The sequence below is a fragment of the Athalia rosae genome, chromosome 3 (genome assembly GCF_917208135.1).
Source record: "Athalia rosae chromosome 3, iyAthRosa1.1, whole genome shotgun sequence".
NCBI lineage: Eukaryota > Metazoa > Arthropoda > Insecta > Hymenoptera > Athaliidae > Athalia > Athalia rosae.
The window spans coordinates 2,124,487-2,140,525 of NC_064028.1; the positions used below are offsets into that span (position 1 = coordinate 2,124,487).

Here is a 16,039-nt window from a genome sequence, read left to right on the forward strand (position 1 = left end):
TGTTGGGAGCAGAAAAATTATAAGACATATCGATTGGTTTTAGTCATAGACCCACTTTGAATCGTCACAATCCATGCATGGGTCGAAATATTCGAATTCTCCAATTCACCAGCGAACCCGAGCTTAGCTGGAGTCAGGTAGCCACGGGCGCGTGGTTTGTTGTGGGGCGTCACCTCTGCTCAGCCCTGAAGGTGACGTCTCACAACAAAGCGCTACGGGGCTGGCTACCTGACTCCAGCTAAGCTCGGGTTCGCTGGTGAATTGAGAAATTCGAATATTTCGACCCATGCATGGATTGCGACGAGTCAAAGTGGGTCTACGACTAAAACTATATCGATATGTCTTATAATTTTTCTGCTCCCAACAGCGAATAATTGATGATTACTTGATCGATTGCATGAGTAGATGATTTTGAATTTCAGATTTGGATTCCTGAGGTCAAAATACATAAGAAAAGTGCCATACGATCAATTTGAAAAAATAAAAAATTTTGGCCAAAATTTGAAAAAATCCAAACTGGAGATTTGGAATTATTTGAAAAAAATATTCCCAGTCTGCAAATTTTTTTCAAATTTTCTTTGCAACATTCCTTCATATTTTGAATCAAAATCGTGAATCTGTTCACAAACTTGACCTACGAATGAAACTTACCAAGGTGATCTACTTCTTGGCTTTAGCTAGTGGAAAATAACAACAATTCAAGCAATTCGCTAGATAAAGTAATTTCAATAGTGAATTCAGATTTCTTAGTACATAACTTATGAGAAGACCGATATTAAAACTTTTTAAATCAATTTGAAACCTCGAAACGCGAAGAAACGAAGGCTTTAGTCTGCGATAGCGTACGATTCTGCGAGTACAGCATCGAGTTTAGAAGTCTGAAATCAAAAATTTTTCCAATCAATAATCAGGTAATTGCTTCCCACTATAGAATTTTGACTTTAGAAATTTCAACTAATTGTAAATGAAGCTACCCTGCATCACATACGTACTTTCCTCATCTTCGACAACACAATTATAATTATACAGTTGTCTCCGCATTTAAACTTCAACTGTAAAAATATTCCACTCGCAAACTCTGAGAACTGATGTTTAATATATCCGTGATGAAAGTTCATCTCTTCATCGAGAACAACTTTGTAAATAAATTTCATCTATTGTCGGCAAGAGATTTATCGTCTAAATCCATATGCAAAATACCAAATCGTTCACGGTACCAGAACTCTGATCCAAGTGTGAAAATACCGAGGTATATCTTCTTGCAATTTCATTCACATTTAACATTCGCACGACGATCGCGGAACTAGGCGATCCACGAGAGTCGTGCGGCTCCGTAGTATCTAATTGTAAGTATAATGTTATCATGGATCGGATCGACGACGGTTATAATATCATACCAACTAGAATATTTACCGAGCATGAATTTAACGAAGTCAATGCATCGATAAATCAATAAATATAATATAAAACGAGTGAAAATGGTGTCGAACAATTCATAGTGCATACCGCATAGTTAAACATAATGGTGTCGGCGCGCTTAAATCAAATCCAAATCATCGAATGATCGGGGGTCCCGACACCCAAATCAAACGGCTGCGGTGAACGATCTACCCATATGTCTAATTGTCTTCGTTGACCGAAGATTTTTATTCATATTCCACAACTACTTGGGCAAGTAGAGTGATTTCCTCATCAGTTCGCACAGCTATGCGATCGAGACGATTTTTCGTCGACGTTTCACGACCAGATCGGCAGACCACTGTGACAATTTAAACGCGAGATTATGAAATGCCCTCACCGATACTCACCGGCCGACTAAATTCCAAATAGTAAGTAATTTGCGGTCGACTTGACAGTTTCATACGATAACATCACGAAACCAAAAAAAATACACGCGTTTTCCGTGTAATAATTAGGTTGCATTTTTGATTTGCGAGCATATCTTGTAGACGTGTGTATGTATAATAATTCATTCACGGGGTCAAACCTCACGCCTACGGTATCCACGCTAGATGTATAATTTAAAGACGATACGCTACTTTGCAATGCAAATTAACGCAAACAATCGACTCGTTTTTTTTTCACGTTAAATCAGAAATTAACCAGCGAAGAGCTCTCTTTCTTTCTACCATCTGATCACGACTCATCTGTTACAATAATCCGTAAAAATAAATAATCGTGAAAATGGCAAATTTCACCAAAGGGAACGATACGGTTACTTTGGTCGAAATGCTATGCGGATCTGGTATGTGTGCAACCGCGAATGAAGAAGCGCTGAAAGTCGACGATGGTAATCGGGACACTCGTGACGAGGATATCGCTAATTGGGAAGTGGCAACTCTTGCGGCGATGTTCGTCGTAGCAGTTTTTGGCAATTCTCTGGTCGTAACGGCTCTTTATTTGAGGCGATACGGGAAGACGCCGGTCAGGAAGAAAAGTTCATCGAGGATGTATTTCTTCATCCTTCATTTGAGCATCGCCGACCTCATCACCGCGTTCTTGAACGTCCTTCCTCAGCTCTTCTGGGAAATAACGTACAGGTATATGAATCTATATCGTCATCGAACCGTTGTAAATAAATCGTCGAACAAACACCGGTAAAAAAAAACTCTTTTAAATCCGATTTCTAACTGTGATTTACGCGCAGGTTCCAAGGTGGTCCGATTCTCTGCAAATTGGTGAAATTCGGTCAGCCGCTCGGTCCATATCTGAGCTCCTACGTATTGATGGTAACCGCGTTAGACAGATACCAGGCAATTTGCCATCCTTTGAATTACTGCAGCGTAACCTCCAGAAGGTCAAAGATAATGGTTTACCTCGCCTGGGGCTTGTCCTTGGCCCTCTGTATACCTCAAGTAAGTACGACGTTTCTGAAACACATATAATTAAGTAACGCACTGCCAATAATTAATTAATTCCATCGGTCGTTCGATTCATCGACGGTGTGCTGGATAGTAAATTTATTCTATAAAACACACAGCTTGTTGTATTTTCATACCAAGAGGCCTCGCCTGGAGTTTGGGATTGCTGGGGCACCTTCTATTCCCCATTGGGGGAACGCGCTTATGTCACATGGTAATAAGATACGCCGAGGACGACGACGATGATGACAATATCATCCACGAGCGTCGATATCGCTTAAAAACAACGACTAATCATTCCCTCCGCAGGTTCAGCATCTCGGCGTTCATCCTGCCGCTTTTAGTCCTCGGTTACACGAACGTTTCGATTTGCCTCGCGATATGGAGGAATACCGGAATAGCCGGTGAGGCTCGTGGAACGGACGGGACTCTGCTGCGACAGGGTAGCGTGATATCCAGGGCGAAGATAAACTCTATAAAACAAATGGTTGCTGTGATTAGTTTTTACGCAGCCTCCAGCAGCCCCTTCGTCGCCTCGTTACTCTGGGTAACTTGGGACCCGGGCGCGGTGAATTCCCCATTCTTCGAAGGTGATTCGAAGTAAACGCATTCCACTCTGCAATTATTCAAATAATTCAAGTCGCTTGAATTACCGCTAAATACTTCCGTTCTATTTTCTTTTTTATTTCTCTCACCTCAGGAGCAGCGTTTGCGATCCTGACCCTGATGAGTAGTTTGAACAGCTGCGTCAATCCTTGGATCTATCTGACGTTGAATCGCGAATTACCGCGGACTTTATTCGCCAGAATTTATTCCTCGGGACGATCAGCGAGCTACGCGAGGACTCGGCAAGGTCGTAGGAGATGCGTATGTGGGTATTGCACCGTGTGTCCTCGACGAAATATGCGTCCGTTACATTTCAATTTAATGATCCAACAGCTACCGAAACACCCTGCAACAGTAGCGGATCTTCGACTGGAACATCCGTAGAATCGTACGCTTCAAGGATGTCCCGTTACGCGTACGCGATTCTCGGTAAATCCGATACAGCTAATAGCAAGGAATTCCACTGTCTCCAGTCGAGCAGTTTACGCGGAATCAGGAATGAATTAGAATAGGAAGAAGATGGTAATCGGCGTTTTTAAGTATGGAGAGCAACGTACCGGACACCTATCCCTATAATTAACGCGAATCGATCCGTAGTGTGCAACGCAACGTTTATAGTTTCATACCTTATGTATAAAGCGAGGAAATTATATCCTATTCACGACTATCCTCAGGATATACGTACGCACATACGTAAATGTATTATATTCACTATAGGTATGTATAATAAACGAATTCATGGGCGAAAATATTTATTTTTATTTTCTTCTTTAGTTTTTATAATATTATTTTTTGAAAATTACCAGTACGTGGAGAATCGCCGAACGGTGATTATTTGCCGAATATTATATGGTTGGCGTTTATACCAATAATATTTATTCTTTTTAACGAACGAATCCACCAACTATATTATTAGTTTAGTTTTACTACGTCGTTAAACAAGTCGGTAATTACTCTCCCCTGGCCCTCCCGTTCCCAAGCCAGCCATTGAAGATGGTAAATTAAGAAGAAATCATAAATTTCTAATGATATCTTACAAGTTGTGCCATATTAATTCAGCATTCAGTTAATTTACTTCTCGTGGTAAAGAATGACGGATAAATATATCGATTACCATTACGAAATTTAGTAATTGGGTATTTCGGATTAATAGGAGAAATATTTACGATTGTTTCGTAATAAAAATATCGGTTGTATAACATTCCTATTTACACGTATCGATGTATTATACTTTTTTTACGATCATGGTCGATGACGTGCGAGGCGTATAATGCGTAATTTTGCGGAAAGAGATTATACAAACATATCCAACATAAGTATACAGTTGTTTTTTATTTTTTGCCTTTTTTACTCTCTTTGTGTTTAATCACTACGTGTCTATAATTAGGCCGCTCGGACAAAATTGTACGTATAGATACGCCTATACGTCGTTATTATACTTTTTACGTTTGGGCTGCAGATACATATCCCAAGATATCGACGCGATGATCGGTATTGTGGTATAATCGTTTATATCTTTATAAACATGTCTATGGTATTACTTGTAGTCGGGTAGTTAACAGTATATTCAAGGTGATTGCAACGTGAAGGGTGCAACCAGAAATGGAATTGAAGATTTTATTCAATCTCTTTTCGTTCAAAATCCTTAAACACGGATCGTATGCGATATGGTAATAAAATAATTCAACGATCGCATGGTACATGATCATCTGTACGCGATAAAAAATAAAATATGAAACGATTCGGTAAATCTCATAGCATGCGATGTTGAGCGAGTATCTTATTGAATAGAGCTACGTTTGTTGTACTTCCTACATACTTAATGAAATGATTAATTTTTGATTGCTTGTAGGTTTACAACTCACCGTTGATTGAAAAAAGCGTCTAATGGTCTAATAATGAGCAGGGGGTTGAGGTAGCGAGGACCCTGGAGCCGTGGGTGAGTTGTGATAATCGTGATGATGATGATGATGATGGTAAAATTGTTCGACGTACGTCGAAGGAGCGTGTGTTTCCCACCTGGTATGTTGTTCTTGATGAATTTGATGCTGATGAATCGATCCGCCGTAAAAATACCGGGTGGATATTCGAGTAGGATCGTACGAAGAAGACGAAGGTTCTAAAAGACTTTGAAGGTGTCTAATGTATGTTATTGCGTGTCGCAATGATTCAATTTTTGACAATTTTTTACCAGGAGGTTTGCAGACCGGAAGTTTAGATCGCAAGAGTTCGAAGGCACGGTTCATATCGCGCATCCTCGTCCGTTCTCTGTCGCAAGCAGATTTCTTGTAGTCTGAAACATTCACGGGGTGAAAGAATTTTCTATTATTTTTCATTCGTTCAAATGTTGATTCGGTGTGGAGATTGTTCGAGTTCGTTATGTTGCGATCTGCAATCAGATTCACACTTCTGACCGCGTTAGTTTTCGCCGTCAGTCCCACGGGACGAAAGCATTAAATTTTTTTCTTGAACACCTGTAAAATGAACCACTAAGCCCACTTTGAATAATTCATGTTTGAAAATCGTTGAGATGATCTACGAAAATAGAGAAATCATATTTTCAATATCACCGGAAAAAGGATCAAACTAACCAGCGGCTATGAAAGCGAGTCGAAAAGGTGACGTCTGTGATACTAGAAAAATTTGAAATACAATTTGAAGCACAAATTAAAAATTTTCGACGATTGCTGATGGATTTATATCCGGTTATCAATTTCTGAAATTTAGGTACGAGATTGAACGATTATAATTACTTCAAGCAACCACCTCCACGTCTGCGAAATCGAATGACTGCGATGTGCGTTCTTCCAAATATATGTGTGCTTCGTGATAAAATCCGTGTGACGAAAACACACGATTTTCTACTTCAAGGAAGGAAAGATGAAAGAATAATTTCTAACAACGAGCGTCGTGGGGATTCTGTAGACTGGGATCACAAATTCCGATCATCCTTAAAACCACATACCGAAATCTCAACCGAGATGAATCCAGATGAAATAAAGATAAAAGTCGGAGTAAAATTGAGAGGAATACAGCGAGTAGAAGAAAGTACCGAGAAGAAGCCCGAAAAAATCCACAATTCGTTTATCGAAGATCGTCGAGGGGATTACAATAGCCGACATATTTCCGAAACCTTCCAGACGTCTAAGCGTCCCTTTTTACGTCAGCACTGGGAATCGATGATTACGACGGCATTGACGGATGGCTTGTCAATTTTTCGATCCCCACATCGGAGAAAAGATTGAATTTTAAAAACCATTCCTTTGTGTCAGAAAATTAAAAAAAAAAAAATTGAAATAAAACAAAAAAATAAATAAAGAAGTAAATAAATGAATGAACAAATGGATAAATAAATAAATGGCAATCCCATTCCACGGAAACTGACCCTTTTCGCTTTGAGAAGGCTCCCTAAGTACCGGTCTGATGTTGGCTTGATGAAGTAGTTCCATATGTGGATTAGGACAGACAACTCCCGGTTCTGGTACTCGTATCATTATCACTTTTCCACCGTCCTCACCCTGATCTGCTCCACCAATATTTTCAACAGCATTTTCCACAGGTTGAAGATCGAAACACCCCGAGTCGTGCTGCCATCGTTTCCTCAGGGGTTGACGACGCGCCAAACCCGCTGCAGCTTCTGCGATCAAATTTTGTATTTGGCTTTCAATTAGCTAATTTAAAATTGTGCAGAGAAACTGTCAAATTTCCAAGCTGACCACCTCTCACCACGTTTATTGTCTCTAAAATTTTGGGCGCGAGGCGCTGGCTATGACGAGAGATTTGAAAATTAATCGTTTTTATATATTATACGATTCGTTTTGATTTATTTACTAACCAGGGTCAATGATTACCGCTGTTGGCCCGGTAGCTATAATCGGTTCTTGAATCCTCGTCGAAGATCGTCTTAATTCATCCTGTCGTCGTTGTTGCTGCTGTTTATTATTTTCGTCAAGATCCAAAAGGACGGGTGATTTTAAACTATCCGCTTCCGTAGCTTCTTCTGCTGTCTGCCGTTGTTCGGATGAAAAATAATATTAGGGTCAACAAAAACAACAAAAACCAGAATACTAACGATAGTAACGTATTAAAGCATACGAAGAGTGGTTTATCAATTGCATCGTTTGAATATCAATTGCGTATACAGATTAAAAGGAAAATACCTCGATGATTGGCGTGCTTGAAGATTCTTCGCCAACTTCCATAATTCAGATGTATAATAATCGTGTTGTAAACGAATTCAAAGGGTACGGTGTGTGATTTTGATAATTCGCATGAAAAAAATCGACGACTACTCCTTTTTCTTCATCCCTCCTGGCTTCTGATTTTTTTTAGAATTTTGCTACCGGCTGCAGCACGGATCATGTAAAAATTTTATGAATCTTGCAGAGACATCGATGGAACCAAAATCTGTACAAGCTCTGAATTTTGTTTCCACGTGTCTCAATCGAAGTATGATCGTTGGTCAATATTTTCAAAAATTATATTCAATAACATTATTTACCGTTTTCGGTTTCAATATTCGGGGAGGGGTTCTTCTAGGTCTGAGTTGTCACAGACGACTAACAGGACTATATTATAGTATATTTAATATTATCTACTCGCGTTCCTCTTGTCCCTTGTTCTCGTTACACAGTGTCTCTGAAAGAAAAAAAAAAAAAATAGTGAGATATAAGAAGAATAAAAATGTGGACAGTTGTTATTAATGTTAATTTTCATCCGTTTCATTAAGTATATTCAGGTGTTCCGACAGAGGTGCTCATCTCTGTGTCAATAGAAATTAGTACCATTCAAGTGGTATTAATGCCGATGTTAAACTCCTTCATACATACGTTTCTCTGTAATCCTCATTTCTTTGCGTATCATAACGTGAATACATTCGTGTTCATCTACATGTTAGCCCATGCAACGAATGTCACTTAAATTATACGCATAGCCATTGTATTATATACGGATGAACGGCGAGCGCGAGCGTGACGATGAAAGATGCAGATCGAACCGAAGACGTCATCGTATTCGGTTCCTCAGGGAGAAGGCTCGAAGGACTAACGACCCCGAACATCCTCAATTCCTTTTGCTCGGTATTCCTCCAGCGAGAGATTTTTTTTCTTCTTCCTCTTCCTACCGTACAATCGACGAATCAATTATATTTCTGATATTAATAGGATTTAATAATGATCAATAATATAAAAATTAGTATTTCAATCAAGACTCCCGTCATGAATTCTTGCTAAATAATTCAAAGGGATGGTTATTTTGTAGGAATGCGCAACGAGTCTCGAGAGGAAAAGAATTATGTATAGAAAAAAATTTGAAAAAAAAAAAAACCGAATGATCAATGAGATAAAGAATAATTATCATTTTATTTCCACAATTAACCATAATTAACCACACATTCCTACACCCAAAATACGATAGACATCCCGCAATCGCTCACATTATTTTATATTATAACTAAACGTATACATACACACATATGTAAGTATACTTATTCAATGATAGTACTCTATACTTATTAAAGTCCTGTTACGTCCATCTAGGGCCTATATTAGCCAAAATGTTGCGTCGGAATGGCTATGATAAATTTGAACCAAAAACAAGAATGTGGAAGATAATAAATAATATTAAGAGTATAACAAAAATGATAAAATATATTAAGTATAACGTGTACGTCTAGAGGCATAGTTTGTTCTATCCTACAACCGTCATACCCAACGAGCCTCTGGTACACGATTATTCGTCATCCATTTTTTCATTCATAAATGATTAACGAATTTTCATGCCTACCCACCGATATTTTACGACAGTTTCAATATCAATAATAACCGTAATACTAAGAGGAGCATACAACAGCAACAATAATAATAATAATAATAATAATAATAATAATAATAATAATAATATATCTCACTAAAATTCGAGTATAGCATTATAATCATGAGTAATTACTAGCGATAGACTTAAGAATTTTAGAATTCAGTTTGTAACACTTGTGGTCTGACGTATTCTATTTGTCGTTGTTTTTGTTATGACGTATGTTGACGTATATTATGGACTACTAAGGGGGAAGGTAGAAAATGGGAAAATCGTTGCTGTACGATGCTTAACTCTATTATCATATTTACTGGACGAAAGATGCAACCTTATTGTTCAGTTATCACCATCGCTCGCTCTTATCACTTAGCTGTCTGCCACCAAAATTGGAATTAGTTTTGGGGTGGCGGAACGTTGACCGTAGATGGCTTGGTCTGTTCTTTTTTATTTGCCTCTACATTCCCACTATTTTTTACTTCAGGCTTGGGTGATACCTTTTGAGCATTGTTTGGAACTTGTCCGCTACCGGCTTGCTTCTGCCCTCCCTTCTGAACAGGAATGCTCTCTTTGCTCGCTGGTTTCGTCGAGGGTGGTGGAGGTGTCGTAGACGGAGAAGGCACTTGTTTCGGTGGTTCGCTCTTTTTTTCCTTGGATGATACATTTGGCTTTGCGGGTGCTTCCTTCTGTTGTTGTTGCGGTGGTGACTGTTGTTTTTGCTGTTGCTGTTGTTTTTGCTGTGGCTTTTGCGGAGCTGGCGTTGGAACGGTAGTTGGTTTCTGTGGCGGTGTCTGAACTGGCTTCGGTGTCGTCGGCGTTTCTGCAGACTTTGCTGTGGTCTGTGTAGCGGGCCGAGGTGTGACAGGCTTTGCGGGAGGTGGAGGAGGTATCGTAGTTGTTACGGGTTTAGGGGCCGCTGGTTTTGTTTCTTCAACAGACTTATGAACGCCTTTCGGCACCTGCTCCGAGACCACTTTGCCAACTTGAGGTTTAATGAATGGAAATGCTTGCTTCAAAGGTACCCTAGCAAGATATTCGTTGTATGGAGATCCCAGATATAAATAATCTTTGAATATGTACGCGGAACTAATAAAACCGATCTGTTCATCAGAACTGAACAATGTGTCAATGATTTGACCACTCGCATCTATCCTGAGTACGATGACATTAGTCTGGTGTAAAGAGGTCAAGCTTTCGAAATGGCCAATCCAGTGGACCACTCTTTTAGCTAAGTAATTTGGATATATATCTTCGATGAGTTTGAAGGGCCCTTCCAATAAATATAGAAGTCTTGCCAGCATTCTTCTTATGTATGGGTGGGGTGCCAGGGTAGCAACGATCGATGGGTGCTCTGGATCCCTGGTGACCACCATACTCACCAAAAACCCATCTTCGGTATCCGTGTGAATGTTGTCGGGTAGGCCTGGAAGTCCTTCGGAGAAAGATTCGACTCTACCCGCTTTATTTCCCTTCAAATAGAATTTTGTCAAGCGAGATGATAGGGTCTCTGCAACAATGACAAAACTCTCGTCTTTGCTCAACTTGACTCCATTTGCAAAACCTAAATTATTGATTAGCACTGTGTTCTTCTTCGTTGCTGCATCGTATTTGATTAATCTGCAAAATAAGTGCAAAAGGTGCAATGGCTGAATTTCATGGTTTCCACACAAATTTAACTGCAAGTAACAAAATTCATTGAAAGTACACAAGACGACTCTTACCGGCCAGAGGGATTCGATAACAATGAATACACCCCATCTTGCAAAGTAAACTCTGTGCTAGAGTCTGTCCAGTATATGTCTCCATTTGCAGCAATGTCCAAACTATTGGGTAGCTTAACAGCCACACCGTCAATCGATTCTGAGAAATCTACGATTCTTTGATACTTTCCAGAGTTAACATCGACTTTGAAGATGCCATAGTACGCATCAGAAACGTACAGTACACCATTTTTATCAAACTGTAATCCTAATGGTCGTCCGCATTTACTCTCCTCCCAGAGTCCATCTGTTGATGAAAGAATGTCAAGTTTTACTGCAAAACTATCAGTGACCCAACAAGTTAAGAGCGTCCTCTGAATAATGACAAAAAATTCTTACCGCAAGGCTGGCCAAACTTTACAATAGGCACGATGTGCTTGCCGACAATTTTCACGACATCTCCACCATGTAGCCCGGTGTATAACTCCCCGTTATATGAGGCAAAAGATTCAGCGCTCTTTAGTTCTCCGTTGAACAAAATTTCCGCATTATTTAGTCTCTTGTTTGGCTTCGGACTGTGCAGCAAGGGAGGCACGCTGACAGAAATATGGAAATTACAATAATTATTACATCCACCGACATAAGAGATGTTTGGCAGATTTAATAGAGCCACATAATCGTTTCCTGTACATCCTACTTCTAATGACTGGCTTACCTGTATTCAGAAAACTTAGCATCTGGTGGAAGGCCCGGTAAAAATGCAAGAAGGGCTAGAAATAATACAGTGTAGATGATGACAGTTCCAGTAGACTTGAGGTATCCCATATCTGTGATCTGTAAATTTGCAGGATCACAATTATCTCATATGTGCCATGATCGTCAAAAGTTCAGAACAGTAGATCTATGTGTAGAAAGAAGTATCTGGCAATAATCTATCATTATATCGGATTTATAGCGCAGGCATGGGCACGGGCACGCTCCTGCATTAGAAATAGAGAAGGTATGACGAAACTATTATTCTGTTGATAGATAAATTTTTTTGCCAAACGCTCATACACGCCCATGTTCATTATGTACATACCTGAACAGGTAATAAATAGGTATAGTTATGATTATGAAAGTATTTATTGGGTAGAATGTAAATGCGTAGTTGTTACGATTGGAACGAAAATAACAATCATTATTTACTGTTCCAGAGGTACTGTTCCAGAGGAATCATTCTGTTACGACCCGCGAGGCACGTAGGCATCGGTATCCATGCTGAATAGCTTTATCACTAAGTTCAGGTTAAGAAGTAAATTGATTTGAACTTGACCACAGACTACCACGATTGATTAGGATAATATTACTTATTCTATATACCTGAGTTAGGAAATACGGCGAGGTACCGTAAAGCTATAGATCCTGTGGCTGCCTGTGGGAACCAAGTTGGACCGTTAAGAACAGTGGAAGAGTTCGATGTATATAGTTGTTCCGTCACCGGCCCAAGAGTTCGTTGCACCTGAAATTTCGACTCCTGCTGGATGTGGTCCTCGCACGGAAACGGCTGTCGTCACGCTGTGCTTGAGCGGGCATGTTAACGAATCACGGCTCAGATCTATCAGAAGCGGCAATCATTCCAATGGATCTGCGCTGCAATTAGTCAAATATCCTTGGTTAAACGCAAAGCAATTGCGAAAAGCGCGCGATACACCGCACGAGTGGCACGGCTGCACAAACAAACTTCATTCGATCTCAACTCTCAACGATTCGATCAACGAGTATTTGAATCAAGTATGAATGGCATCCATCGACCAATCACATTTTGTCAGACGGCAAATGACAGATCCGTTAAAAATGGCCACTCTGCTCAGCGATCCTTCGTGACGTTTGAAATTTCAAGAAGATACACGCTGCTACACACGATTGGGCGTGAGCATGGGTAACAAAGAATCATTCAGGTAATTGATAGTGTGTCGAGCCAGGTGATTATATGCTACGTACATTTGTTATAGACGAGCCAAGAACTTTGGAAGAACGATGTGAAGACGCGGTATTTGTAGTAAGCGACGTCAGGGAACGCTACCCCGCACGATGCGCAGACGAGCTAGCCAAATACCTGCTTTTGAAAAATGACATTGCTGTAAGTTCGTTATGCATGAGAGTAGCAGCATTCTTTCTTTGAATATTTCATTGGTGAAAGAGTGGAAAAATACATGTGCATTCGATGCATCGTTTCAGCTGAGACCCATTTTAGTAAAACCGATGCCTCAACTCCCTGAAGTACAACAAGTGATAGACGTGGAAACGCAGACAGAGATACGGGAAACTTTCAAGAGCAGCAAAACTCAAGAACAGTGGAATAATATAATCCACAATATTCATGAACTGAAAATAGTCACTCAACAATTGGAGGATAATAAGAATTTTGGAATAAAGTATCAGTTATCATAACTTGACATTTTTGAACAAATGATTCATTTCACTTATTCAGCATAGTCTAGATGCATAGATTTATTTTAATCAATCGGGGACATGTTCATCACAAATGATGTCAATCTTTACAACTATCTATTCTCAATTAGCAACCAAATATGGGTATATCTGGGGATTTTTTCAAGGAACGTCATTAATCCTGTGCACTTTTTCCTGCGTATCACTTTACTTTGAGGTTTTTGTTGATACGTGACATGATACACTTCTAGCCACACACGAAGGAATCTCTGTGGATCTAGTAACGTTTTTTATGGCAGAGTCACTGATACGCTCAACCATTACTTTGACCCCTCGCGTAATATCTCGCAGTAACTTCCACATGTCTATTTGAACCTTGGTGTCTATACCTAATTTAAAGTTAATTTTGGTGTCGTCATTCTTTTCGTTTCCGCCACTCCCACTGTTGTGATCTACCATTTTTGTCTCAACATTCTGCAATGTTTGTGGAATTTCGTTGCATGTATCTTTCACTAAACTTTTACATGAATTTCCAGCAATATCCGTTCCCATGCTCACCGAGCTTGACCCTTCTGATTTTATCAGAGTGAATTCATTTTGGACGGGAGTTGATATCTCTAAAGATGTATTCTCTGGAACATCTTTATCATTTGACTCCAAATTTCTTCCCAAAAATGTTGAATCAGCATGGTAAGTAGGAATTTTCACATTCGATAAAGGTAAAGTTCTATCGTGAAGTCTAGCAGCAGTGTGAATCGATGTGGGAATATCGACTTTCTTGCTGGATTGTTCAATTTTTTTCACAAGATTTTGCAGTCCAAGTAGGCTGGAATTTACTAGACATTTTTCTCCTGCCTCAGTTTCTATGTTCTCTGAATTTTCCAAGACTTCATCCAATTCCATTTTTGTTTTTTCTTCCACCACCCTGATATTATCCTCATCCTGCTTTATGGTAAACATCAAGCCTTCCATGACTTGATCGGTGATGTTTGACAAGCGTAAGGCACCCGGTTGTGAGTCTGCTCCACTCACCTTTGCCATTCCTATTTCATTTCTGCTCAACTTCACTTTTTCAAATTCTGAATGACTACTGTCATAATCCACCGGATTATGAACAGCAGTCGAATTCGTCCACGTAACTAATCTGCCCCTTGCTTTCCGCATCTGTTCGGAACCTTTACACTTTGATGAAATATCTGGCAATAATTTACGCCTATGAACGCTTGACATGATTGCTTGCGGATGATTTTGGAGATTTACAAACTGATGAAGCCTCAAGCTGTTCTGATTGCCCTCGGTCTGTTCCGAACCGCAATCTACCAGTGGCAACGTTGGTGCGGCATGAACACGAATGGTCAGTATGAACGCCTCTGGATATGGCGTTGTTACGTGCCTGTTGCGAAATTTCAACATGGCAAACATTTTGTCTTGACGTGTCCAAAAAGTATGGCCTAATAATCGTAGATTAACTTGGTCAAGAAAAATAGATCATAAATCTAAGTAGCAATGTATAAGGTGAATCTAAAATATCCACGTTCTTATGTTTACAAGTGCAAGTGATTGTGAAAAAAGGATACTGTAATTAACAGAGAGGTGTCTGGTACTCAACTGACCTTGATCAGGTTGATACCTGATTATACGTCTGATGACTTTCATCAATTCAGTCTTGTATAAAAATTCCTCGCCCTCCCTGTAATGACCTACGGATTATTTCTAAACCAAATGGTGACTTATTAGACATAGAACAATATGTATTATATTTCTGATTCAAACCTAGACTAGCTTGTACAAATCAACTACCTGATTGGCTCACTATATTTAAAGGTGAACTTGTATATATGTTGTCGATGCGAAAGCCAGTAAGAACCAGGTATATTCAAGACTGGCTCCGTTTGCAGGATTCTGGACCAATCAGGTTTGCCAGCACCTTGTACATATACTCCAGGCATTCTTTTGCTGGTTTCAATTCTTGAAACAATGGCACCAGCCTCGTCCTCTCCTCACCGTTGACAAATTCTTTGACAACAAAGGTGAGGTAGTAAAGTACTCTTTGCTGTAAGGAAATGAATTCAGTAATCGCTCATACATCACATTTCCGAAGAGGAATTTAGTGGATGATACAAGTGAGATCCACTAAACTTTGGGGGGAAAAATATGCAATCAAATGCCTTACCCCTGTGATGACCTCGTTGATAAATATATCTTCCACAGTGGTCCAGGGTAAAAAATGGCTGTAATTGAAACCGGTGAATATTTTTTTACTACTTATTTGTATTCCAACAGATTCTACAACCAATAATGTGTCTGAAAAACAGAAATATAAATAATATTAAAAATCTTATCGTAGTGGATGGTGAAGCAATTCAATGCTGTTTAGGTTTACTGACCAAAATTAATCGATGTTGCAACGTAGATGCAGTGAAGGGCGAGAGCCAAAACGGATAAAGTAACCAGGGTAAAACTATTGGTCAAGTGGCCAAGGAACAAGGTTAAGCAGAATAGAAGTAGATTGACTTGTATCCTGAGCAAACCGTCGTTACGTAGGGTAAACTCTATGACCTTGTTAGCCGAGCTCCTTTTTTCAGTAAGGGATATAACGTTGCCATTCACACACCCGTAACGACGAGGTCC

The 16,039-nt window shown here is 39.7% G+C and overlaps 6 protein-coding genes across 13 annotated transcripts; 3 read left to right on the top strand and 3 right to left on the bottom strand.

The window, feature by feature from the left end:
* Nucleotides 1–1,193: 1,193 nt before the first annotated feature.
* Nucleotides 1,194–5,445, top strand: LOC105685575 (vasopressin V1a receptor-like). Of its 3 annotated transcripts, none has more exons than XR_007277359.1 (7): nt 1,194–2,540; nt 2,648–2,855; nt 2,981–3,075; nt 3,171–3,451; nt 3,562–3,732; nt 3,801–4,184; nt 5,320–5,445. XR_007277359.1 is itself a non-coding variant. In XM_012399812.3 (7 exons), exons 2-7 carry the CDS (start codon nt 2,230–2,232, stop codon nt 3,977–3,979), a joined length of 1,245 nt encoding a protein of 414 aa, XP_012255235.2. In that variant the 5' UTR covers nt 1,194–1,829; nt 2,204–2,229; the 3' UTR covers nt 3,980–4,216. The 3 variants fall into 3 exon arrangements, 2 of the variants coding, with proteins under 2 accessions (XP_012255235.2, XP_012255234.2); XM_012399812.3 differs by lacking the exon at nt 5,320–5,445 and having other exon boundaries at nt 1,194–1,829; nt 2,204–2,540; nt 3,801–4,216; XM_012399811.3 differs by lacking the exon at nt 5,320–5,445 and having other exon boundaries at nt 3,801–4,216.
* Nucleotides 4,781–8,600, bottom strand: LOC105685576. 4 transcript variants are annotated; one of them, XM_048651663.1, is made up of 7 exons: nt 8,297–8,600; nt 7,969–8,105; nt 7,628–7,813; nt 7,303–7,474; nt 6,853–7,104; nt 5,659–5,760; nt 5,420–5,594 (listed from the first exon to the last, which is right to left on the bottom strand). In XM_048651663.1, the coding sequence occupies exons 3-7, from the start codon at nt 7,667–7,669 to the stop codon at nt 5,587–5,589; spliced, it is 576 nt and encodes a 191-aa protein (XP_048507620.1). In that variant the 5' UTR covers nt 7,670–7,813; nt 7,969–8,105; nt 8,297–8,600; the 3' UTR covers nt 5,420–5,586. The 4 variants fall into 4 exon arrangements, with proteins under 4 accessions (XP_048507617.1, XP_012255236.2, XP_048507618.1 ...); XM_048651660.1 differs by having other exon boundaries at nt 4,781–5,760; nt 8,297–8,592; XM_012399813.3 differs by having other exon boundaries at nt 4,781–5,760; nt 7,628–8,105; nt 8,297–8,592.
* LOC125500151 lies at nt 5,678–6,909 on the top strand. The gene is made up of 2 exons (XM_048651676.1): nt 5,678–6,085; nt 6,195–6,909. The coding sequence occupies exons 1-2, from the start codon at nt 6,067–6,069 to the stop codon at nt 6,710–6,712; spliced, it is 537 nt and encodes a 178-aa protein (XP_048507633.1). The 5' UTR covers nt 5,678–6,066; the 3' UTR covers nt 6,713–6,909.
* Nucleotides 8,601–8,808: 208 nt separating the features above from the next.
* On the bottom strand, nt 8,809–12,493 carry LOC105685574 (adipocyte plasma membrane-associated protein-like). Its single transcript, XM_012399809.3, has 5 exons — nt 12,338–12,493; nt 11,691–11,809; nt 11,375–11,571; nt 10,997–11,282; nt 8,809–10,892 (listed from the first exon to the last, which is right to left on the bottom strand). Exons 2-5 carry the CDS (start codon nt 11,798–11,800, stop codon nt 9,671–9,673), a joined length of 1,815 nt encoding a protein of 604 aa, XP_012255232.2. The 5' UTR covers nt 11,801–11,809; nt 12,338–12,493; the 3' UTR covers nt 8,809–9,670.
* A 247-nt stretch (nt 12,494–12,740) lies between these two features.
* Nucleotides 12,741–13,413, top strand: LOC105685286. Its single transcript, XM_012399261.3, has 3 exons — nt 12,741–12,896; nt 12,970–13,097; nt 13,196–13,413. Exons 1-3 carry the CDS (start codon nt 12,893–12,895, stop codon nt 13,406–13,408), a joined length of 345 nt encoding a protein of 114 aa, XP_012254684.2. The 5' UTR covers nt 12,741–12,892; the 3' UTR covers nt 13,409–13,413.
* A 37-nt stretch (nt 13,414–13,450) lies between these two features.
* On the bottom strand, nt 13,451–15,712 carry LOC105685345. 3 transcript variants are annotated; one of them, XM_012399329.2, is made up of 4 exons: nt 15,582–15,712; nt 15,209–15,461; nt 14,986–15,098; nt 13,451–14,859 (listed from the first exon to the last, which is right to left on the bottom strand). In XM_012399329.2, exons 2-4 carry the CDS (start codon nt 15,355–15,357, stop codon nt 13,616–13,618), a joined length of 1,506 nt encoding a protein of 501 aa, XP_012254752.2. In that variant the 5' UTR covers nt 15,358–15,461; nt 15,582–15,712; the 3' UTR covers nt 13,451–13,615. The 3 variants fall into 3 exon arrangements, with proteins under 3 accessions (XP_012254752.2, XP_048507608.1, XP_020707827.2); XM_048651651.1 differs by lacking the exon at nt 15,582–15,712 and having other exon boundaries at nt 14,986–15,121; nt 15,209–15,350; XM_020852168.2 differs by lacking the exon at nt 15,582–15,712 and having other exon boundaries at nt 14,986–15,108; nt 15,209–15,341.
* Nucleotides 15,713–16,039: the final 327 nt, after the last annotated feature.

Excerpts from the sequence above, each read along its gene's own strand:
- LOC105685575 (XM_012399811.3), top strand. The coding sequence starts at position 2,185 with ATGGCAAATTTCACCAAAGGGAACGATACGGTTACTTTGGTCGAAATG. Across the intron at positions 2,541-2,647 it reads TTCTGGGAAATAACGTACAG|GTTCCAAGGTGGTCCGATTC; the intron begins GTATATGAATCT and ends ATTTACGCGCAG. Across the intron at positions 3,076-3,170 it reads GAACGCGCTTATGTCACATG|GTTCAGCATCTCGGCGTTCA; the intron begins GTAATAAGATAC and ends TTCCCTCCGCAG.
- LOC105685576 (XM_048651660.1), bottom strand. The coding sequence starts at position 7,669 with ATGGAAGTTGGCGAAGAATCTTCAAGCACGCCAATCATCGAG. Across the intron at positions 7,105-7,302 it reads AGCGGTAATCATTGACCCTG|AAGCTGCAGCGGGTTTGGCG; the intron begins GTTAGTAAATAA and ends ATTTGATCGCAG. Across the intron at positions 5,761-6,852 it reads GCCTTCTCAAAGCGAAAAGG|ACTACAAGAAATCTGCTTGC; the intron begins GTCAGTTTCCGT and ends TGAATGTTTCAG.
- LOC105685574 (XM_012399809.3), bottom strand. The coding sequence starts at position 11,800 with ATGGGATACCTCAAGTCTACTGGAACTGTCATCATCTACACTGTATTA. Across the intron at positions 11,572-11,690 it reads GCTAAGTTTTCTGAATACAG|CGTGCCTCCCTTGCTGCACA; the intron begins GTAAGCCAGTCA and ends TATTTCTGTCAG. Across the intron at positions 10,893-10,996 it reads TTATCGAATCCCTCTGGCCG|ATTAATCAAATACGATGCAG; the intron begins GTAAGAGTCGTC and ends CTTATTTTGCAG.
- LOC105685286 (XM_012399261.3), top strand. Across the intron at positions 13,098-13,195 it reads TTTTGAAAAATGACATTGCT|CTGAGACCCATTTTAGTAAA; the intron begins GTAAGTTCGTTA and ends GCATCGTTTCAG.
- LOC105685345 (XM_012399329.2), bottom strand. The coding sequence starts at position 15,357 with ATGCCTGGAGTATATGTACAAGGTGCTGGCAAACCTGATTGGTCCAGA. Across the intron at positions 15,099-15,208 it reads AAATATAGTGAGCCAATCAG|GGAGGGCGAGGAATTTTTAT; the intron begins GTAGTTGATTTG and ends AGGTCATTACAG. Across the intron at positions 14,860-14,985 it reads ACACCTCTCTGTTAATTACA|GCCATACTTTTTGGACACGT; the intron begins GTATCCTTTTTT and ends TACGATTATTAG.